Here is a 24613-nt window from a genome sequence, read left to right as displayed (position 1 = left end):
AAAAATCCTCCCTAGGAAAGAATACTGTGTACCAACTTACTGAAGACAGTAAGAGAAGAACCAGGCTTTCAGTGGGCTCTACTTCTTTATTTATAAACCAGTCTTCTATCCTTTCTGAACTTCTTAGACAACACAAATTCATCTCAAATTGTGCAATCTGTTACCTTGGCAAAACTGACAAGTCCTAATTTTCATTCGTAAATGTTGCTTCTAATTATTTTACTTAACCTGGAGAGCAAGAACCATTGTGGCAGTGGGTGTGGGCAGGGATAGGCCTGCAGATATTTTTTTAAAGCAGTTTACTTTCAGAAGGAAAGAGTATGAAGTTACCCCTTAGAACAGATCATACTCAGATTGTTCTATTGTATGGCAAACTTTTTTCCTTTATTATTATTTTTAAATCACTTTCTTCCTCAATAACCAAAGTAGCACAAAATTAATAAAAAAAGCAAAATTGATAACACTGATGCCTCTACAATCCTGTAGCTTCCACACAACTTTTAATTGGGAGTATGTGAGAAAATATATATACATTAGTACACACACATACACACACATATTGAGAGACTGCTGATAATGATCTAAAATAGTGGAGTTCTTCTAGTCCAAAATTTACACTACATAATAATACTGCAACACACTGCCATGCTTTAAATGGCAGCAGAAGCAAATTTTTCACTAATTGCACATTTTAGGACAGTAACTCTGTGTAGGTCTTATAGTGTCTGGAGATGTTTTTGATATAAATAGGTCAATGTGGTCTGACTTAAGTGAAGCTTATGGATTAAAAAAGAAAAGAAACCTTCAGATTCTCATTACCAGTCCTCATCTCTCTTAGAATTTTAGAATGACGAAGATAGACCTTGTAAAAATGGTAGATCTTTATCCCAATTGGGTTACTAGAGGGTATCACCTGCGCAGCCAACCAAAGCGTCTATTGAAGCTCCACTATTTAAGATTAGAAAATATTTGAACAAGAAATGATCCATTTTCCATGGGAAGATAGGGCATGTTGATGCAGTGGGCTCTGTAGGCTAAAGAAGTTGTCTTTATGCTGTGGGCCATTTGTTTTTAAAATTAAATGACAATTCTTACTCTGAAGAAGTTGTAGTTCATTTTGTTTTGTTTTTAGGGGAAGCTTGATTTTTTCCATTTTCTAAGTCTGTGCTCACACATATGCCTCATTTCATGGATAAAGACCCCAAGTTCAGTGCTTGGGTGACCACAGTATCATGGCTCCCAGGACCACTAATCTCCCAGCAGTGACATAACTTGAATGTCCACAGTTTTTAATAAAAACCCACATCTTGGAATGCTAATGCAAAGTATTATGTTAACATAGAACAACTAATTCTCAGAGATCTGTAACATTCATGGAGTCTATAATAACATGTATATTAGCAATTTAGTCTCTTTAAGTTTTGCAACCTAATATGGGTGAGCAAACATCTGACATCTGGGAGCTTTAACAAAATTCTGTGCTAAAATTATAAGACTATGAAACTGAATAAAGGTACATGCTTACATGACTGCTAGGAGTTATTACTGCCGAAAACAGAACTAAGTGAATATTTTCCATATGCTAATTTCCACTAACAGAAAGTATAGATACAAAATAAAAATCTCTTGCTGTCTCTTAGGATGTTTCTCTTAGTAACAGCAATTATCACAAAGAATTCTACAACAGAAGTGGTATTATGACTATAACATAAGTAGAAAAAAAAAAACCGAGAGGCAAAAATATATTACAGACTGCATCATAACACATATTTGTCTTGCTATTAAAAGTTAAATTCTTCCAGTACTTTTCCATGATGACTTAATTCATCAATAAATGTGATTCCCATTTGTTAAAGTGAAAACAAAACATTAAGCATATTTTGCCTCCGGTTTTAGGAATGTTCTACATTAAATCTAAATTGACTTTTTTTTTTTAATTTGGTGTTTCCACTTTATCTTTTAAATATGGAGAATATCTTCTAAGTAGTTCAGACTTAATTTTGCCAGTTTCTTCTAGCTCAGTTAGTTTCACGGTTTTGTAAGAGAAATGAAGTGCAAGAGTCCATATCCATCACCCACCGTGAGGCCGCCTCAGATGAGTTCTGCCTCAGGTGTCCAGCAGAGTGAAATGAACTGATCCACCTTGAAGAAGTCTGCTCTGATTTGTCAGGTGGTTTGTGTGAAATTCTGCCCCTCGAGGTTTGCACACATTTTCTCTGAGTCAGCGTCCACTCCTACATTCACAAATGAAAAGCATCATGAATGGAACAAGAAATAAGGGATGAAGGAGGAGAAACAGGTCTAATTGGTTGGAAAAGAAAGGGGTTATTTCTTTCATGAAGCAACTCGTTCATGTGACACTTCCTGCAAGGGAAAACCTAGGCTGCTGTACCATTCAGGCATTCTTCCATCTTCATGAGGAAAGGTTTGAGAAAGTGGACCTTTGAGAGGAAATACTACAGACTTCCAAATTGGTGAAAGAACTTCCAGCATCGCTTGGATACTCCGGGTAGGAGGAACTGGAGGAGATGATATTTTTGAGCCTCTGGAGGGCAATGATTAAAAGCAGAAGCAGAAATGCTAGAAGGCTGAGGAATATGGACACATAGATGTAGACATTTGAGAGGTGACCTGAGGAAGGGTCCACTGACGTGGACAGGGATGTGGGAAATAGCTCAAGGAAAGTTCCATTTTCCACGTTACCCGAAAATACAGATGAAGAGTCAGGTTCAGACATCTTTATGGAGGGTCAAAGAATGCACAAGTATGTTAAAAGTCTGTTACACAGGGGTTAAAAAGGACAGAATCAGCATTTTTTTTTTTTTTTATGATAGCATCAGCAAAGATTGTAGGAAGTTAAATCAGCACAACAAACTTCTTGGTTTTCAGACAAAGGCAGCAGGGGATCAGGTGTCCTCTGGCACTGCAAAAACAAACAAACAAACAACAAAAAAACAGCTGAGTGCATTATTCACAAAATAATCACATTTAAACCTGATTTCTAGTTTTCACTTGAAGAAGGGAAGGGAACGAAATTACTTCTCCAGAAATAGATAATGTTTATGTCATTATATTACAAATGATGATATAAAAATGAACTTTTATTTTACCTCCACAGTACCTAAGATGCCAGGATTCTCCAAGGAACTAAAATAAATAAAAAAGAAAATACATTTCTGATGTGCTCCATCTGCTGTGATTTCAACAGATGCTCCAAGTGGATGCTCTGAGAATAGGACCCAGAAAGCCAGCACCAAACCTCCCTTCTCCAGAAATTTAACTCTGCGCACCTCCAGTCCACTAGCAGTATTTATTTCTACCACTTTGAAGGATCACGCCACACATGTAAGTTTGCTTTTTCTTGAACCTTTATAATCTGATTTGTTTCTAGAAATCCTTTTCCTTGAAATAAGGGGCCATTTCTTCATGTTTCTTCTTTTTGATCTACCTGTGTACCTTGTTCTGCATACTTTAGTACTGAATAAAAAACCTCAGATTAATTTGGAAGAAAAAAATTGGATTCCCTTTAAGTGGTAGAAAGTACAAGGTTTGCTGTCAAGAGATGTAGGTTTGAGGGAGGCTTGAATTCCCCCTTTAGCTTTCAGGTGTTGGGCAAATGACCTACATTATTCTGAGTTTCACTTTTCTCATCTATAAAATGTATGGCTTGCCCCATTCCCTCTCTGTGTTATTCAGGGATCAAGAAAATAGGCATGGAAGCACTTTGTGAATTGTAAAGGTTTGGGCCAAAATAAAGGTTATAGTTTGTTTATGTGTGTTAATGGGAGTGGAGAAGGAATAATTTTCTCTCAGCCAGGAGGCAAAGAATGATCTTTACCATATTCTCTCTCCTAATGTGGTCCCTGTGAGAAACACCAGAAGTAAAGCAGACTGACAGGCAGGTAGCAAGCGGGACACCACATGGCTCACCACACTCTCCAAGTGTGGGTGCAGTATGTCTCAGACACCCTCTCCTTCATCACTGGAAAAGTCATAGCCAGTTTCTGCCTGGCTTCCAGCCCACTAAGTCCACGTGGTGGTGAGGAATGCAGCCGGAGGGAGGATGATCCCTTGGGGCAGATGACTCTTCAAGTCCAGAAAAGATGCTCTTCTTCGCTCTTTATGGCATTCAATCCATTTGCTGTAAATTTTTAAATTTCCTTGTGTCAGATGTAGTGAAATGCTAATGTGAAAAGATTCCCTCTGCCCCTGGCTCTCCCTTTTCCCCAACTCTGCCCTGCATTTTATCTTGAAAACTTGCCTTTCCCTTCTGTTCTCCAGATCTAATTAAGTGGCTGACTCTTTGAGGGGCTGACATTGGCCGCTGTGGCTGGAGCTGAGCAGTCTTAATGATCCCTGAGAAGGGGGGACACTTCTGCAATGGCTGTCCCTGCTGGGTGTCATGCAGGCTAATGATCCTAGTGAGTTCCTCTGAGTAGGCCACATACAGTGTCTTAGTAGTTCCTAAAATAATTTGACTCCTACTCCTCATTATGCTTTGCTTGGTGATTTTAATTCCATTAGGCTGCTACAGGCTCCTAACAAACCTTAAAAAAAGAGAGAGAGAATCACATTGGGACTCAAATGTGTCACACTGATTTGGCAATCCTTTGCCTTTTTATAGCATTTAAATGTCTTAGCCATTCATCTTTAGGGAAAATAGAGTTTCAGAGGCAGCATGATGTATAGGAAAGAAAACTAGGATAGAAACATTATGGGTTGAATAGAAAAAATATTCTTTGTTTTGGTAAGACCTCCTAAGTCTAGCTGAGGAGATGGAGAGACAAAAAATCCAATTGATTTGACAAAAGAAATATCTCATTAGAAGATAAGCCAGGATTTTGGGCTTCTGCTCATCCTAACTCCTTATACCATCTGGTCTCAATTTTCCCATTATTTGAGTAGTAAGGATTTTACATCCTCTTTTCCTAGCATGGGTAAAGAAGGGACAATGCATTTTGTGTGTTCCTCACAGCTCCTTGGTAGAGCAGGAATTATTATTCTCACTTGAGGAAACTAAGCCACAAAGACATGATTTACTCAGGGTCACAGCTAGACAGTGACAGAGGAGGGACTAGACTCCATGCCTCAACTGTGTTCTTAGTTTTCTCAACTGTGATGGGAAGAGGAAAATTATGAAGACTTGCATCATTAGTTCCTATCTGCTACCTACTCTGAGCTAGCTCACAATTTAGTCTTGATTTCTCAGTCTTCCTATTTGTGCAGTAACATTTACCTTCCCTACTTTGCTAAGAGGTCCTGAGCTAGTCCGTAAGAACATTTCCATAAGCATCCTTCGAAAATTATAAAAGGCCAGCCCAAGTAAAGTACCAGTAGACAAGTTCCTTCTGAATGCCTAGAAAAGCCAGAAGAACTTTCCAAGTCTCTGCTAGTCCTACAGTCTGGTATGTACAGGTGACAGATTCAGATGGAATTGGATTCATTACCCAAATCTGTCATTTTCTGGGGTAGAGTGGAGGCACAGACAATGTCACTAGAGTATCAGCAATTTAGCAGCTACCAGAAGACTTGTTAAAACAAAAGCATTTCTTTACATATAAATGTTCCAAGAACACTTTTCACATTCTGAAGATCTCCTTCTTTCAGACCAAAGGCCCATTGCTGAGCCTCAATGGTCTACAGAATAGTTTACAGGAAATGAGATTTAAGAATATTTGGGGAAGAGATCTGATCTTCTAAGTCATCTTGGAAGAATGGTGGAAATGAACAAATGAAAGCTCATGTCATTATTTGACATTTCTCAATTAAATAATTTAAATATTCTTCCAATATTTCAGATTTAATATCATTTCCAGAATATGTTGTAATTTTAAATGACAGATAGGCAAATCTAATTTCACTGTTCTATTTTGAAACAACAGAATATATGCACTGTTAGAAATCATTTTAATTTGATGGCATTAATTCTCACTTTCTTATTGAATTTTTAAAAATTGATAAATCCTCTTTCTCTCTGGTGAACGTTTTGACAGTCTGTGTATAATGCTCAGGATGAGGCCAGTTGTATGTGTTCAGGACTTGTGACCATGTGAATGAGGCCAAAAGTGGCGCTGTGAAAATGAAATCAAACGGGTGTGTTTCAAGATGATGCTTCTTGGGCCGTTTCTCCAAACAGATTAGGTTTAAAGAAAAGAAGAGAGAGACTTCATCTTAAATGCATAGCCTTGATCTGTCTCAGGGCAGCATCAGTGTACTGTCATTTGGGTGGCACCTAAAGTCACATGGGCATGATGATTCTTTTTTCTGAACCATCCTCAGAAAGTGATTTTTGACAAAGGAAAATGAGACAGCTGGATCACAACATTATAAATGAAGATCTGTATAAATGTTTTGGTTCCGGGTCAGCCACTTTCCCTTTGTGTCTCAGCACAAAAACCTGTGCTGGGAAGAAATCTACAAAAGGCAGTCACCATTGAAGTGAGGAAGAGGGGACCTATAAGGTGTCCATGAGCCCAGTGAGGTGGGGAGATGAATAGACAGTATAGAGGCAAACCTGGGGGTTTCTGGTTCCATGATACTCAGCAGCATGCCTCTATGACTCTTTTGGAAGAATGGAAGCTTTCATTCCCATGGGGTGATTATAAGAATTGTAAGTTTTAGAAGAATAAAAGCATACTCTCTGACTTGTACTTTCATGCCTGGTAAAAAGAAAAAGAGCTGACAGACCCCCCATCTCTGAGTCTGCTCACACAAGCCCTACAAGACCTCTGTTGGCCAGTGTGTGGGCAAAGCCTTTGACTTCTATAAAATAATGGTGTATAAAACTCAGCCTACAGGGGCACCTGGGTGGCTCAGTGGGTTAAAGCCTCTGCTTTCGGCTCGGGTCATGGTCTCAGGGTCTTAGGATCGAGCCCCGCGTAGGGCTCTCTGCTCGTCGGGGAGCCTGCTTCCCCCTCTTTCTCTGACTGCTTCTCTGCCTGCTTGTGATCTGTCAAATAAATAAATAAAATCTTAAAAAAAAAAAAAAAACTCAGCCTACAGTCAGCCTCAAATCTGGCACAGCAATTTCTGAGTTTCTGACCTTTATTCAAAAACGTTTCTATGTGAATAACAACTATTTGAAAGGTTTTTTTGTTGTGGGAAACTGGGTAAGTTGCTTTGTTGCCTTATAGACATAAAGAGTGCCCTGGCTGTTAGGATGTTGCGTCAACATTTTATCATTATAAAGTCCTGCTATGTCATTCTCCAAAAAGGCCGTTGTCCCAGACCATCAGACCATTTGAAAGATAAAGTATTAACACGACATGGTAAAATGTTTGTTTTTGTCTACGAATATAAAATTTGATATTAAAATGTAATGATGGGGGCGCCTGGGTGGCTCAGTGGGTTAAGCCGCTGCCTTCGGCTCAGGTCATGATCCCAGGGTCCTGGGATTGAGTCCCGCATCGGGCTAGCTGCTCAGCAGGAAGCCTGCTTCCTTTCCTCTCCCTCTGCCTGCCTCTCTGCCTACTTGTGATCTCTCTCTGTCAAATAAATAAATAAAATATTAAAAAAAAATGTAATGATAGGGGCGCCTGGGTGGCTCAGTGGGTTAAGGCCTCTGCCTTTGGCTTGGGTCGTGATCCCAGGGTTCTGGGATTGAGCCCCGCATCGGGCTCTCTGCTCAGCGGGGAGCCTGCTTCCTCCTCTCTCTGACTGCCTCTCTGCCTACCTGTGATCTCTGTCTGTCAAATAAATAAATAAAATCTTAAAAAAAAATGTAAGATATATGCTTTCTCTGTAGAACACATAGAAATAACATTTCCAAAATCTAGTAGGGACCTTATCACATTTAAGAAAGCTGTTTTTAGTTCTACTTAGAAAATAGTATGCTTTATATGAGATCTCGAGCCACTCCTTTACCGTTTGCACAATTATCTTTGCTCTTAATGCTTTTTCTTTGGCTGATGAGAGAAGATTGGTGCTGACATACATGCTTCCCACAATTTCTAAATGTAGATTGTCATTTGGAGTAAATGGCAAATACTTACCCATTGGGCTTACAATATTGAAAATAAAGTTTACTATCTTATGTGCTATCCTTATTCAAAGATGATTCAACCATCCATATATTTGAAAACTGCTCTTACTTATTAATGCATTAAGAGGGTAGAACTATATGTGAATTCTGTTTCTTAGTCCCTATAAGAGTCCAATAAAAAAAATCAAGTAAGGAAATAAACTGAGTTTATCTATTATTAAATATTGAATAGAGTACCATCTTAGAGAAGACATATAGAAGATGAAGAGTCTGAATAATAAACTAGAATTCATGGATCTAAACTGGATAATGTAAGACAAAATATTAAAATTAACAGTTGTCTTTACCCACTGTTCAAATGAATGATCAGAAAATACAGAGTTTTTTCATTTTATTTTGGTGAAAATTTTAAAAATGACATAGTAATAGCTTAGTATCAGCTAAAATTTTATCTTAAAATATTTTAAAAATCAATTTCTAGGATAGGTCATTACGTTGCTTTGGATTCAGACCAGTCTCCTATATCTCTCTACCCTGGTGATGACTTTTGTCTATCTGGATTACCCTCCGGCCCAGTAAAATACTTCCTTAGCAAAATAACTAAATTATACTCAGAATTCCTTTATTCTAGGTCAGTTATTTTGTCTTAATTCTTTAAAAATTAATTACCCACATAAACTATAGTTCACAAAACATTCAGAATATACCTTTCTTAATATACAAAATGGTGTATTGAGTGAAGTTAAAAAAAAAAAGCCTCATACACAAGAAAGTATTTCAAAAGGGGATTTGAAAATGACTGACCATCTTGTACAACCTTAAATGTTAGAGTAGATATGACCTCCTTTGCATTTATATATCACTGCTTTTCTGGAAAAATCAAAGTATTCTTAATAAATTTGTGTTATATTTATATTCCATATGAAGATTTTATGTCCAAAACACTGCCTTAGGAAGAATAATTATTTAAGAATGATACTCTTTTAGAATAAGATAATTTAAATGGATAATTTTCTGATTAAAAGACAGATCAAATACAAAGCCAGATATAGACAGCATTTTCATGATTCTTTTATGATGTTTAGAAAAGGCCAGGAAGGGCTCTGTCCTACCTTTTGGGGATATTGGATCCCTCTTGGCTAACACTATAAGTCTAAATCAAAATGAGAAAAGTATCAACCTGAAGGTTGAAGGAAGCAGGAGCTGTTTAGGCAGCAGCAGAACAATGAAAGTCTTTTTTAGGGAGCAGGAGAAAAGGTCACTGGCTTAAACATTTCATTTAAAGAAAAAGCAAAGAGCCAGAGAAATAATGACTTGAAGATCATAGGCAAGGTCGAAATGAATCAGTGGGAGGAAAGAAGGTAAGAAGCAAGAAGGGCCTTTCAGGATGTTACAGTATTTTTAGTAAGAGCTTTCAGGTCATTTCTCTCCCTCCACTCAGATCTAATCATTTCCAGTATTTTAGAAGTGTAATAGGAAAAAACACTTGTTATTCTTGGAGCAGCTAGAATCGGCTAAATCATAGCATTAGTATGTAAAAAATCTTACTTATTTTTAATAAGGCTAGACACATTTTAAAAAATTCTCATTAAACCATGCTCTGGTAGAAGAATGCAATGGTGTTTTCTCCTTTTCCATTGTCTCTCATTCTCCCTCTGCAGTCAAAATAATTTATATCCAATATATTTTTTGGTCTAATCAAATTGCTCACAACAGTCCCCTTATAGAGTTTGACACTGGGAAAGATTTTGTTTTTATAAAATTAATTTTGTGATTAGCTACAATTTTCTTTAAACCTTTACATGTAGACCACTAGGTATCTCTAGTCTACTCTCTCAGGCTCCAGGGAGCTTTGGGTTCCTCTAAAACTGCTGTAAGAGAACAGGGTAGAGCCTGGAAATTTGGTTTCTCAACAGCCATTTGATGATGTCCACTGTAAATCTGAGCAGATTCCTCAGAAGTGGGCAGCTATGAGCCATAATGCCATTCGCTACAATCAGAGGAGAACATGGTATTGTATTACTCCCTAACAATACTTCTGTTTATTTCTACTGCTTCCTCTTTAAATACATATATTCCTCAGTTCATAGCTTATTGTCATCATTGATTCCTTTTAATCTTAATTCCTTATTCCATTTTCTTCCCTCTTCTACAGGCATCCAAGCTAATGTGTTTAATGAGGAACTTTCTGTTTGCATGTTTCTATAAATGCTTGTTATTTTTCTGTATAAATTTTCTTGTAAATTTTCCTCATCTCATAAACTTTAAATTTATAAGAATGGATATAGGGGCACTTGGGTGGCTCAGTGGGTTAAAGCCTCTGCCTTCAGCTCAGGTCATGATCCCAGGGTCCTGGGATGGAGCCCCGCATCGGGCTCTCTGCTCAGTGGGGAGCCTGCTTCCCCCTCTCTCTCTGTCTGCCTCTCTGCCTACTTGTGATCTCTGTCAAATAAATAAATTAAAAAAAAAAAGAATGGATATATAGTAAATATTTCATTCACTCCATAAATTAAACTCTAAGCTTCATCTCTACTTAAAATATCTTGCTAATTGAGGGGAGAGGAATATAAATTATATAATGTATCTAATTCTCTATTTTTCCACACAGGAATATGTCAAAGACTATCCATAAAATCACATGTACAGTTACAGATTGAAAAAAAAATAGTGATGAGACATAGGTTGTCTTAAAAGAACTTCAGTATTAGCAAATTATTTAAGCAAGCCACTATCCAGATCTGTCTTTATTGATAACTACAGTCATGTATTTGTTTCAACTAAGGTGTTTTATAGCTCCTCAAGAAGAGATGGGAATATCACAAATGTATATAAATGTTTTAGGTCTTGCATTTTAAGTCCTAAAGTCTCCAGCTCACAAAGTCTTCTATGTGATGACATTTTTAATCAAGGCACAGCATTTACTTGAATTAATGAACCATTTTTCCTCATAATATAAGTACAAATAGAACCTTAGTTGATTACATAGTGTGTGAATTGCCAGTCCCTTCTGGATATTAGCCCAGTGTTTAGCATAATATATACATATGAATTTTGCTAAATAAGTTCTCTCATTTTCTAGTCCTCAATAGCTGACAGTCAAAGTATGATGATGCTTTCCACAGTAAAATGAATATTTAAAAAGAATGCTTAGTAATTGGCAGCTTACGCAGGCTGTTTTGGATACATTCAGTTTTGGCCATATTACATGATTTAGGAGTCATATGAATACTAAGAAAAAGAAATAGAAGGCAGATTTCAAAATCTATCCTCTAATGCAATGCAATAACCTTGGGCCAATTAAAAGAAAAAACAGCTTTGTTATAAAGGACATTATTAAGACAACTGGAGAAATTTAATTATAGATTGTACATTAAATAACTATATTATGTAAATACTGAACTCCCTAAGTTTGATATAGGAGAATGTTATTTTTAGGAAATGCATGCTGAACTTTGTAGCCATAAAGTGTCATGTCAGCAACTAACACTCAAATGTTTCAGCCAAAAATAAATAAATAAGTAAAAATAGTACACACATTTACATACACATACAGAAAGATAATAAAGCAAATGTCAAAATGTTAACAATTGGTTACTCTAGTTAAAGAATATATAGGTGTCTGTTGTTATTATTCTTGTAACTTTTCAGTAGATTTGGAATTTCTCAACATGTAAGTTGGGGAAAAAATGACTTGTTCCGAAGGATGTTAAGAAAATATGCTTGGGATGCCTGGGTGGTATAGTCAGTTAAACATCTGACTCTTGGTTTTGGCTCAGGCCGTTTTCCCAGGGTCATGAGATTGAACTCTACATTGGGCTCTGCGCTCAGTGCAGAGTCTGCTTTAGACTCTCTCTTCTTCTCTCTCTGCCCCACCCCCACTCTCTCTCAAATACATAAATAAATCCAAAAGCAAAGAAAATATGCTTGGCATAATATGCGGTAAATCAACTAAAATGTTGGAAGCTTCTAAAGAAACACAATGACAGAAGCCTGATTCCTCAAAGGAATCTATCCGACGACACTGAAAAAACTCAACTATTTGCTTCTGCCATCAGCTCATTATGCCCACTGAGCTATGGGTATTAGGGGTGAAGCATGAGAGAGTAAGTTAGAGGAAGTTAAATATGACCAAGAAACTGGATTCATCGTGGTGGGAAATGCTCCCTAAAGACCAAGAATGGTGACTCAATAGCCAGCCTTATTCATGACTTCACTGCTTGCTATCACCCACTGGTCTGAATCTCAGTATGGACCTCCAGAATCATGGACTCCAATTATGCTCATCTTACATCATCAGTCATCTTCAGAAGTGGCCATGGGCATCTCTCCTATGGTGTAAATATCCAAAGATAAGGAGGCATCTTAGGTCAAGAGAAATCGTTTTCTTTTCTTTTTAATTGAGATATAATTGACATATAACATTATTTTAGTTTTAGGTTAAGTAGGTTCTGATACCAATTCCAATTTGTGAGGCAGAACTAATAGCCATTCTCCACACCAACAAGCAATTCTAGGAACACTAGCTAAGTCTCCTGTAATTCAACTCAAATCTAACACTGTCTACTGGGAGATAGCATCAGATGCCACAGGTTGAGGGTTCAATCCTGCAAGATACTCCACCTGAACATACACATTTCAGACACCAATCCTAAACCCCAGGATGTTACCTGTGTTTGTGACTGGCAATAAATCAAAGGTTCCCAAGCCCCTCTCCTCCAGTTCAGTTAATTTGCTAGAGCAGCTCACAGAACTCAGAGAAACATCTTACTTATTAGGTTACCAGTATGTTATAAAAAGATATCACTCAGGAATAACCAGACAGAAGAGATACAGAGGGCAAGCTTTGAGGAAAGGGCATGGAGCTTCCATGCTGAGTGTGCCGCTCTCCCAGCATGTCCATGGGTTGGTCTACCCAGAAGCTCTCTGAACCCTGTCTTTTCGGGTTTTTATGAACACTTCATTATGTAGACATAATTGATTAAATCATCAATCACTGGAGATTGATTCAACCTCCTGCCCTTTTCTTCTCTCATTCCTGTTGAACTCAAACTTCCAACCTTCTAATCACAAGGTGGGTTCCTCTAGCAACCAGCCCTTTCCATTAGGTGTGGTTCAAAAGTCACCTCAATTAACATAACAAAAGACACCTTTGTGCCATTCATCAGGTAGGAAATTCCTAGCATGCCACAAACAGGAGAAGATGGAATATATATTTATTATAAATCACAATATCACACGGGGGTACAACATAATGACCTGTTATTTGTGTATATTGCAAAATGATCAAATAAGTCTAGTTACTATCTATCACCTCACATAGTTACAATTTTTTTCTTGTGATGAGAACTTTTAAGATCTACTCTCTTAGCAACTTTCAAATAAATAATACACTAGTATTGACTATAGTCACCATGCTGTACACTACATCCCCATGACTTACTTAATATTTTACTGGAAGTTTGTGTCTTTGAAACACTTCACCGATTTCACACAGCCCCCCATCACCCACCTCCAGCAACCTCTAATCTGTTCCCTATAGCTGACTTCAGGTTTGCTTTCTTTTGATTTTTAGATTCCACATATAAGTGAGATCCTACAATATTTGTAGTTCTCAGACTTATTTTATTTAGAATAATGCCCTCAGGCACAAGAGTGGTTTTCTAATAAGGACAAATGAGGTGGACTCTTGGTGAGAGCCCACAGCTGTCAGTGAGGCCCAGATTCTACACAGGGACTGCAGGAAACAAAAGCGCAAATAAACGAAGTACAAGTTGGAGACTATTTAAGGCAGCAGGTGTCAGATAGGCTTCAAATAGTAAGTTCCGCAGATCAGAACTCAAAATCCTTCAAAACTCTTCAACCAGCAGCCACCTCCCTGATCATTCTGGTTTGGGTGAGTCCCCTAGTGTGGCAAGATGCTAAGCCTGACCACAAAAACTCTCTTATAGTCCATGGTCCATATTTTATGAAATAGGGGCCAGTGAATAATTTAGAAATTGAATCATCATGCAAAATGCAGCTACAAATGAAAAAATAGGGGACACTGATATTAACAGAGCTTTTGCCAGTCATCACCAATTATATGACTGCAAATATAGGTAGGTACCCTAAAATGATGAGTACCTGAGGAGTCAGATTTTAGGCAGGGATTACATTAAACACCAATCCTATAAGGAGACAAAGTGCTCTCTTACGGCTCTGAGATTACTCATCTACCAGGATTTCCAGGTATACCAGGGAGGGCAGGGGACAGAACAGGACAGTATGTCCTTTATCAGGAAAGCATGTTCCCATGTTGGATTTCCCGTGGTCCTGCTAATTCTTGCTTTGAATCAAATAGCAGAGATTGCCTTAATGCTCTCGCTCTCTCTTTTTCTGTTTGTTTGTCTCTCTCTCTCAGGCGGTACAGTAAACTCAAAAGTCTGGCTAACAAAGAGAATGTCTGCATGTTCCTTGTAACATGGAACAAAATGATATGGCAGGCTATCAAGTGTGGGAGGAAATCAAGTCCTCAGCAGCTTGTTGTCATTTTAGATAACAACTCAAGATGAGAATGTGTCAAAGACAATAGGGAAGCAATAAACAAGTGTAGGCTCAAATTCTCTCAGAATGTGGTAAACTTAAAAACAAGCCACCTGGGTGGCTCAGTCAGTTAAGCATCTGACTCTTGGTTTCAGCACAGGTCATGATCTCACCCCACGTCTGACTCTCTGGTTCTGTGCTCAGCAGGGAGTCTGCTTGAGATTCTTGCTTTCCTTCTCCCTCTGCCCCTGTCCCCCACCACATACATCCTCCCCCTCTCTCTCTCAAATAAAACAGTCTTTTAAAAAAAATAAGGATATATGGGGCGCCTGGGTGGCTCAGTGGGTTAAGCCGCTGCCTTCGGCTCAGGTCATGATCTCAGGGTCCTGGGATTGAGTCCCACATTGGGCTCTCTGCTCAGCAGGAGGCCTGCTTCCCTCTCTCTCTCTCTCTCTGCCTGCCTCTCCGTCTACTTGTGATCTCTCTCTGTCAAATAAATAAATAAAATCTTAAAAAAAAAACATTTCATTGTTTAAAAAAAAATATAAGGATATGTAATTGAGAAATAATTAAGAATTATAGAAAACAGATCACTGAAATAGTCTTCTAAAAATATAAATAATACAGTTTTATTCAAGAAAACAATGTGTATCTCTTATATGAGATTTTTAAATTATTATTATTTTTTATTTCTTTTCAGCGTAACAGTATTCATTGTTTTTGCACCACACCCAGTTTGTCCTTTATCAGAGTGGAGCTCTCTACCTTACCCTTAAGGTTGTAGGTTCTGTGTTTTTTATTCACTTGTCGGAATAGCTTTGGTCAGAAACATATGTTCACACATCGCCCACTACTCTTATATCTAGTCTTTAGTTCTCTTTTATTTTAATGGTATGGGCTGGGATGTAGGGGGCATAACATGCCAGAAAACTTGTGGGAACTAGAGGGGAAAGAAAGAAGGTGACAGGAGCATTCCCACATCATTGTGGAATGGGAATGTCTTCAGAACGTGATAGGCAGAAGAAGGTATACCCAGGATGTTACGTAGGAGAAAGAATATCTAGCACAACAGTTTGGGGAAACAGTAATAAAAACATGAACAGTAGCCAGTATTTATTAAATTAAATAAAAGCATGTACTAGTTTTGTATGTGTGTTCATGTGTACATATGGTGCATGTATATTTTCTCTAATCTTCACCGCTCTTTAAGGTAGTTATTATTATCCCTCATCTTTCTTTAACAGAAAATTAACATTTTCTGTCAAAGACAATAGGGAAGCTAAGTTAAATTTCTTTAACAGGAAATTAGGATCAGAGAATTTAAAAGCTTACCCCAAGGTCATCTAGCCACTTAGAGGCTGGACTGGAATTCAAATCTATATCCCTATGTCTCCAAATGCTCTGTGTTCATTTCGTTCCTTCTCTCCAGGGATCCTGAGAGTAAAAGAGGGATAATTTTAAGACTTGTGGTCATTCATGCTGTTCATATGTCTCTGCTGTTCCTTCCTCTTTCCAGACGTGTTACAGGATTACATGTTCCCATCACCTTTGAATTAAGGTGGCCAGATGACTTGTTTTGGCCAATGAAATTTGGGAAAAGTGACACATCACTTCTGGGTAGAAAATGTAAGACCCGGTGTGAGATTTGCCATGTCCCTTCCCTCTGCTGCAGTAATTGTGTAAATATGGGAAGGCTTCCGTCCCAGGTGAACTGAGTGAACACCTTCACCCCTTGCTGGCTTTATTAATACTTAGTGGAAACAATTAATGCACTTGTTGTTTTAAGCCTAATCTACCTTCTCCTGATTAATACAAAATCTTACTATACTATAACAGCAGAAGTTATGCTGGATAGTCGAGAAATTGACTATAAAGAATTCAAATTCTGAATATAACTGAGAGTTGCAAGAATTGTCTCTGTAATATATTGAACCCCCTGATGGCACTGGTGAGAAAGAAGGTTGTAGAGGATGTTGTGGTTAGCTTTAATTTCATGCAAGAGTGAGGTTTAAAAGGATGAGAATTAGCTACTGGGACAGCCAAAGATATGTTCCCTAACAAGCTGGGGCATGATGAGGTACTACTTGTGAGGATAGTCCCGACCAGCTGTCACTTAAACATACACAAATGGCTTCACGTGGGAATAGGTGAGATATAGTGAAGATATATTAAGACTAACTTATTACTCCTAATAGGAAAAAAACAAGTAGTACTGTCAAATTACACAAGTAATGGGACAGTGGTGTTGCCTTTGGTTTTGAAAACTGTATCTTTTTGTGCATTCATTTATTCATTCAACAAATACTTGTGTGTTAACTATGTATAAGAAAGTGATAAAATATCACCATTATACACAAGAGTCTATTGCACATAAAATTTTTACAGTGACCATCTTGAGTAAGAAATCTAAAAGACCTTTCCTTATATTATCTGTGCTATGTCAATATGTTTCTTTTAATCTGGCCACATGTTACTTTTCCAGTCTCATTTTTTTTCCATTGTTCCTAAGATTGATGGTCCAATTGTAGCAACTATTCTTGATTTCCCAGAGTTTTTAAAAAAACTTATGTATGCTTAGTTAGTCCTTGTATTTGTACATGTCTTCTCCCTAATTCCACCCAAAACCCACTTTGTCCACTCTTCAAGAGTCTACTCAAACTTTCCCCCCCTCTGTCTCATCTGGTTATTCACTCATAATACAAACCCCCACCAACTTTCTCTATGCAAATTTCTGGCTCCTTCTGCATTCTTATGACAATTTCTGGACCTTTTTACACTAGCATTTCTCACATTTTATTATACTTACTCTATTTGTTTACCTGTTGGTCTAAAGCTTTGACGGACTATGAACTCCTAAAACCGAGGACTACCATTTCACTTACTTTATAACTGTGAACCAGCACAATGTCTTATATAAAGACATTCAGTAAGCATTTGTTGGATGTTACACAAATAAAATAGTAAAGGAATGAAGAAATTTGAAGCTTCTTGGAGAGGTATTCCGTATGTGTTCTATTTTGGGATATAGTAATATTTATTACTTTGTATTACTACTTTGAATTAATACAAAGTAATACTTTGTATTACTACTTTGTAATTAATACAGAGTATTACTTTGTATTACTTTGTATGATTTTGTATTAGTCAGGAGAAGGTAGATTAGGCTTAAAACAAGTGCATTAATTGTTTCCACTAAATATTAATAAAGCCAACAAGGGGTGAAGGTGTTCACTCAGTTCACCTGGGACGGAAGCTTTCCCATATTTACACAATTACTGCAGCAGAGGGAAGGGGCATGGCAAATCTCACACGGAGTCTTACATTTTCTACCCAGAAGTGATGTGTCACTTTTCCCAAATTTCCCAAAATTCAAAGAAAAGAGAATTTATTATATTAATAAATATAGTAATTTATTGAATTAATGAATAAATGATCTCATATAAAATCATATCAATTACTCAAAGCATAAGTACTCAATATTAAAGAATAATGATATAACAATGAATACACCCTAAATCTTATAAGTTATGGCAATAAAATTTATAAATTTAAATAAAATTCAACATAAGTTTAAATATAAATTTAAACTTATAGTTTCAGGTCCCAGAGCAAACTCTGAGCATACTTTTTATCAAGCAGCTGTGTCTTTCAACAAAAGTTTTATTTAGTCAAGTATTCACTGAGATAACCAACAAAAGGATGGAGGAATCCTCTATAAATATTGAAACTCATTACTGTGAATATAGCTGAGGAGTTATAGTAAATGTATTTTGAAGCAGTATTGGGCTAGGAAACTAATCCAGACCTTGGCTTCTTAGAAAAATAATAAAAGGAATGAAAACACATGAGCACAAAAGAAGCAAATATTTGGTTTTCCTTTTCATTTATTCTGGAATGTACTTAAAACATTTATCATGTATCTAAGTTATTCCTTCTTTCCCTATGGTCTCTCTGAATATTACCTTTCCTCTATTAAAAAAAAATCAAATAATACCAAAACAAATATTAAATAAGCGACCACCAAAGGAAAGCATTTTTCATAGAATTGGGTAGCTAGAAGTCCTTATAAACCAGGAAACTGAAGTCTCTAAAAGTTAAGTAAATTAATTTTGAAGGTTATTGTTTACACACCTTTTGGAAAAGGATGGCAGAAAGAGATAGCTGGTGACTGAAACCACAAATTAGGAGCCCAGGATCCTTTTCTGGCTCCAAATCCAGTGTATACTCAGAGCTGAGCTGGGTGGCCAGCAAGAAGTAATTAGATGAGAAATGTGTTATTCAGTATCTTTTGTTATCCAGAGGTTAATTCATCATATGAATCAAAATATGTGCCAAACAGGGTCCAAAACTGATAGGGATAATAAAGAAAAACAGGACAGAAGGAAAGAGCTTAGAAACTAATTCTAGTGCCAGACCAACTTTGTTGGCAAGTAGTCCTTTTGAAGGTCTGAGATCCCATCAATAGTCCTCTGTCACTTTAAAAGTCACAGTGCCCGGGGCGCCTGGGTGGCTCAGTGGGTTAAGCCTCTACCTTCAGCTCAGGTCGTGGTCTCAGGGTCCTGGGATCGAGCCCCACATTGGGCACTCTGCACAGCAGGGAGCCTGCTTCCCCCTCTCTCTCTGCCTGCCTCTCTGCCTACTTGTGATCTCTCTCTTAAAAAAAAAAAAAGTCACAGTGCCCTTAATCGTGTACTTGAGTGATGGAAATCGAGGTTAACAAGCTCACCAAGGACTTTCTCATGAGGAATAGTTAGAATGACAGGTTGCCAAGGTATCTGAAAGCCATCAAGTAGAGTATTAGTAAAAACATATTTTTTGACCTGGGTTCCATTTACAAGGGTGTTTTCAAATTGAACACATGAATCATAAATTATATACTTATGACTTTGTGCACCTCTCTATATGACCGTTAAACATCAATAACAAATGGGGTTTTTTAAAGGGCAGAAGATATCATGTGCCAGGCATATAAAAGATATTCTGGGTCATAGCAAGGAATATCTCCTACTTGTTGGATGAATTATTTGAGTGCTTCCCTTTTCATCCAAAAATATATGGGATTGTAGGCTAACAATATTATTTATATTCTGATAATTTACCCCATGGGAAAAATCAGACAAGTTTAAAAGATACATGCACAAAGATGTATTATTCTGTAGCTAAACATTGGAGCTACCAAGAGGTCCATGAGTCAAGAATTGGTTAAATAAATGGTAGAAGAGTCATGCAATGGAGGATTGTGATATAATGAAAAAGACGACATTTGCTAGTATGGAAAGATGCCAGAGATGTATGGCTAAGTCAAAAACTAAGCTTCAGAATAGTGCATAGTATGATACTATTTATATAAAACAACAACTACTAGCACTGCTACTACTACTAAGCACACATACACAGTTTTAGAGGCATGCAAAAGAAAACTAAACTGAACAAGGTTGTGCACAAAGTTGTTAACAGTTTTTGTTAGCAGGTGATCTGGGTATGTTCGTTTACATCCTAATTTTGTGCATGTCTCTGAATTTTGATACAAAGAAAATATATTGTTTTATAATCAGAGAAAAAAGCAATAAAGATATTTTCATGAGGAAAAATAGAAATAAAATTTAATGAGAGCTTATGCGGTGAAAATGCAACTGGTTTTTAAGCCTGGAACTCTTTCTCCTCCCTCTCTTCTTTCCTTCTCCCCATCACCACTCTTCCTCCTCCTCCTTTTGTTTGTACTGCATATATACTTAAGAAAACTTTGAAATGGTTCATATGTACCTTTTCTTTCAAAGTTTAAGACTCTCTGGCTGAAACAAGAAAGTCAATCTGCCCTGTAGGGCTTAATTGCTCTTTGTATTATATTTGCATTTTATGGGATATTGTGAATGTTTTCTTTAAGAAAAGAGAAGAGTAAATCCAGCTGCTATAATCCCGGTCACAGGGAAATTGAAAGTGAGTAAGAACCAAACCAGTTTAATTGGCAATAGTTAATCAGATTACCAGACAGTTCTAATCAGTACCAGACTAATGGCAAATTAATGAGGAGAGCTGCCATTCTGGCTTTCCCTGAAGAGTGAATCTATGTGTTGAATGAATTGTTTATTGCTTTAACTATGGTGTAAGTCGTCTTCCTTTCATTCTGAATTTGAAACAGGTTCTTACAGCCACCTTATCGTTTTGTTTCTCATCAAAAATTGTATTCAGGTCTGTTACCATAAGACACCCTGTTTAACAAGTATCAGAGGCTACAACTTCTATATCCTCTCACTATTGTCTATAACAATATCAAAAAATCAACAATATCAACAACATCAGTGGCATCAACAATCAAGCCCATAATGCAAATTATAAATCTGGACTGACTGATTTCCCATGTATCTTAATAGATGAGAATTTAAAACCTAGGAACTTAGGAAATATTGATGATAGTCTATCCTATTCCTGATATAAATTCAGAGCTTTGAAATACTGACACTGTTTTGGCTGGATTGTGCCATTTCATGCTTAGAGATTCTGTAATTTATATAGGGCTACTTGACTATTCAGAATCTCCATTTTTGGTCATTGTTATTGCCAAAAAACCTTAGACTAAACAGTGATTATTTCCTGCCTCCAAATGTGTGCAGGAGCATGGATCCTATACATTAGGAACTCCTGAAGGAGGCATTCTGTATCTCAAGACTGAGCAACTCAGAACACTTTATCCCATGGACACATCTGCCACAAATCAGAATCAGAACTGAAGGGATTCCAGCACTTGGCTTATTTGTCTGCTACCATGTATCTGAAATGATCAGTGAATGCACAGATAGACTTCCTGAGTTCTAAGTCAAAGGCTGATCCACATGTGCGTGTATCATGGACTTCTGCACCTAAGCCTGTGGCTTGATTTCTCTATTTAGATCTGTTAGCTAAAAGGAATCCTGCCAATTCATGCACTTGGTTTGAGCTTTTTCTTTATTAGGTTCCCTATTCCTTTAACTAACTTAAAGCCTTTTTATTTTTTAGCTGTCATTAAGAATCATAACATATAATAATAAAAGTTAAGCCTGTGATGCTTTATATTAACATAGTAATACATAGTAATATAATAATGCAATATGCTCCACACATGTCTATTTGAAGAAAATGGCATTCTTCTACAATACTACTTTTGGCTTCTAGTTTCACTTAACAGATGTTTACTGAATGGCTCATGGGTGCCAAGAGCCAGGCAAGTGGGACCTACACAGTGCCTGACGTCAGGACCTTTTAGGAATGTATTTTTCCAGGTTCTTAAATTACTATTTAAAAAACCCAAATGAACAAAACACAAAAACTCAGTCATAATTTTACATTTTGCTTCTCTCTAATAACAAATTAAATATAAAATTATTTAAATAAAGTCTACAACTTTTTTTAAAAAAGCATATTAAAATACAGAGATAAAATAATACAAAAGGGAGAACAGCAAGCTTAGAGAATAGAAACTAGATCTGAATAGAGGTCAAATCAGAGAGTTTTGCTTGTGATGGGTTAATTTTGCATTCTCACAATAAATGAATGACTCCACATTACTTAATGATCAGTGTGATTAATCATTCTTACCAATCAGCTGTCATCCTTCATTTGCCCTGATTTTTAAAAGAAAGAAAGAAAGAAAGAAAAACTCTTAAGAAACCTGCATATAAATTCTCTAATGGATTTGATGCCACATGTCATCACACCATTATTTATCTCTTATGTCCTGACAGGCTTGTACACAACATAGACATCCAATAAAATCTGTTGAATTGAAATTACAGCAGGGAAAATGGAATGGATCTTACCTTACATGAAGCTTCTTTAATGAGAACCATGAACCTGTGTCAAGCTCTTCAGAACACTCTGCCTTATGTAAAGAAATCAAAAATAATAAATACATAAGCCAAATAAATAATAAGCCTTAAAATAAAAATACATAAATGTAATACCCCACCCATTTTCTGGAACTCAGTATTCCCAGAATATTTCAGAGGTTGGCAGATGGTTCTCCATCCTCCATTTGAAGGACATGTCCTGTGGGAGTCGTGTCGGTGCAACTCGGTTACAAGGCAGACTTAGTAATATACACTTCAAAAAGCAATCGCATTAAGGGATCAACTAGGTGCTGATTATAAAGTGTGTACATGTGAGACAGTGGGGGTAGGAGCAAGATGCCTCTATACTTAACGAAATGAAGCATTTTAGTCACAAAATAGATTTAAGAATCTGTAGGAGCTAGATTACAAATAAATTAAAACACTCAGATTAGTTGCATACCATAAGCTGATTAAATACCCCCCCCCTTTTTAAAGGAGGGTGCATTGGGCAGCTAGACTGCATTGAGACAAATCTTTTAAGAGAAAAGTATCACTTATCTTGCCTTTTTTCCTGTTGATCGGTTGCTGTGTGACAATGAGTCTAGAAAAATCTAAAGCAAAAAGCTCCCGAGGAGAAAGATCTTGAGCAGTGGTCTCTCAGGTTGGCCCTGGGACATAATCACTGCCCATTTCGTGCCCTTTGCATCTGTAGTGTGGACCCGACCAAATGCGATGGCTTTGAGAATTACCAAAGCCATCCAATCCAACTATCAACCACAAAGAACCACCTAAGTACTTCAACACTTTAGGAAAAAAAAAAAAATGTCCAAAGGAAATTTAACAGGCAGAGGAAATGAAGGTTAAGAAACAGACCCTGCCTCTAGAGTCTGACACCAAACCGAGCCTGGTCGGCCCCAGGCATCCAACGGCAGAAAGCGCGCAGGTACCGCCAACCTAGCCCCAAGCTGTTTCTGTGAATGAAGGGATCCTTCTGCTACCAGGAGCGGGCCACATCACACACCTCTCTCCTAAACCCGAACTCAATTTGCCCATAATCCACGCATCTCGACAGGGAAACACGGGATTCCAGTAGCTGGTGCAGTTTTCTACTAGGTTTTTCGGGAACTCGGAAACTGACGCTGGGGAACACAAGTGTTCAGCGCCAGGTAAAACTTCCCTGGATCTGAAGCCACTAAGATGGGTGGAAAGACTCCGGTGAGCACCGTTAAGGTGGAAGCGTGCAGTGTGCGCGTGGCGAGTGCCCAGATAGGCGCAAAACAAATGCTCGCACATACCACAAAGGCAAAAGCAAACAGAATGCACCTAGAAGCACGTTCTGCAAAGTGTAGAACTGTCTACGCTTGCACCGAGCAATCAATCTCTGCAATAGCGGACGCGAGGGCAGATCCTCCTGGCTCTGTGTCGGGGACTGAAGCAGGTCATCTTGGGGCTACGGGCACTGCGTAGCCCCGCGAAGTCAACCCGAGAATCGGGAAAGGCGACCTGCGGAGGTTGCTGGGGGCCATAAAGGACACGGCCGGCCACAAAGGAGATAGCTTCTGGGGAGTCCAGAGAAGGAGCCTCCCTTTGGGAGCCAGGGAGAGTCTGCGGGGTCGGCTCCGGAGGGAGTGGAAGCTCCGGAACTCGAGGCCGCCCCAGGAGAGGAGTCAGGGCGCTCCTCGCAGAGGGAGAGCCCTCCTTCAGCGCTCGGCACCTCTGGCGTCCCCGAATCCCCACTCTAGTGCCTCCGCTCGAGGGAAGCTTCGGGAGCCTCTCACTGACCTGCGGATCCGGACGTGCCGACCTCCCGGGCCGCACTTCAGCACCCCGGGTGAGGTTGGGGCCGCGCTGAATTCCTCGTAGGCGCCCCTGTCTCAGCTATCCGCGCCCGCGAAGCCGTCCGCGGGAATGTCTGGCTCAGCAGGCGGCGCAGGACCAAAGAGCACTGGCGGGCAGCGGGCGCAGCTGGAGTGAGCCCCGGGGCCGCGGAGTCCGCGGGACCGCGGGTCTTTCCCCCGCCCCTCCGGTCCGCACAACCAATGGCGGCGAGCCGGCCCCCTCCTCGCCGCCCCCCAGCCGCGGCTCTGGCTGGCGCTTGGCTCTAGGACAGCAGCCCCGCTCGGGCGAGGGAGGAGCTTGAGCCGGTGTTGGAAAATCCTGGAGGACGAAGAGGCGTTCGCACAGGGAGCCCCATCTGGGGAAGGCAGGTGTGGTGCCGTTAACTTTTGTGTGTGGGGGGGCACGGGGGTGCAGTTTCTCTGGAGACTCAGAGACCTCTCAGCAGGCGAAAGCAAGTACTTTATGC

The 24613-nt window shown here is 38.6% G+C and overlaps 1 protein-coding gene and 1 long non-coding RNA gene across 11 annotated transcripts in view; one reads left to right on the top strand and one right to left on the bottom strand.

The window, feature by feature from the left end:
• Positions 1-24613, top strand: part of LOC125096325 (uncharacterized) — a 140664-nt gene that overhangs the window by 93067 nt on the left and 22984 nt on the right. For 2 of the 4 annotated variants that reach the window (XR_007126138.1, XR_007126137.1), the window contains one exon: positions 3119-3524. This is a non-coding gene — a long non-coding RNA (uncharacterized LOC125096325). Of the gene's footprint in view, positions 1-3118; positions 3525-22221; positions 22353-24613 lie in introns of those variants that run through there. The other 2 variants (XR_007126140.1, XR_007126139.1) reach the window with 2 other exon arrangements.
• Positions 80-24386, bottom strand: SERTM1 (serine rich and transmembrane domain containing 1). 7 transcript variants are annotated; one of them, XM_047723183.1, is made up of 5 exons: positions 24091-24386; positions 22297-22358; positions 22076-22101; positions 15836-15937; positions 80-2923 (listed from the first exon to the last, which is right to left on the bottom strand). In XM_047723183.1, the coding sequence occupies exon 5, from the start codon at positions 2735-2737 to the stop codon at positions 2414-2416; it is 324 nt and encodes a 107-aa protein (XP_047579139.1). In that variant the 5' UTR covers positions 2738-2923; positions 15836-15937; positions 22076-22101; positions 22297-22358; positions 24091-24386; the 3' UTR covers positions 80-2413. The 7 variants fall into 7 exon arrangements, with proteins under 7 accessions (XP_047579139.1, XP_047579144.1, XP_047579143.1 ...); XM_047723188.1 differs by having other exon boundaries at positions 22297-22354; XM_047723187.1 differs by lacking the exon at positions 15836-15937.

The sequence above is a fragment of the Lutra lutra genome, chromosome 3 (genome assembly GCF_902655055.1).
Source record: "Lutra lutra chromosome 3, mLutLut1.2, whole genome shotgun sequence".
Classification (NCBI taxonomy): Eukaryota; Metazoa; Chordata; class Mammalia; order Carnivora; family Mustelidae; genus Lutra; species Lutra lutra.
The sequence above is the reverse complement of the archived record's forward strand: the minus strand, read 5'-3'. Positions and strand labels throughout refer to the sequence as shown.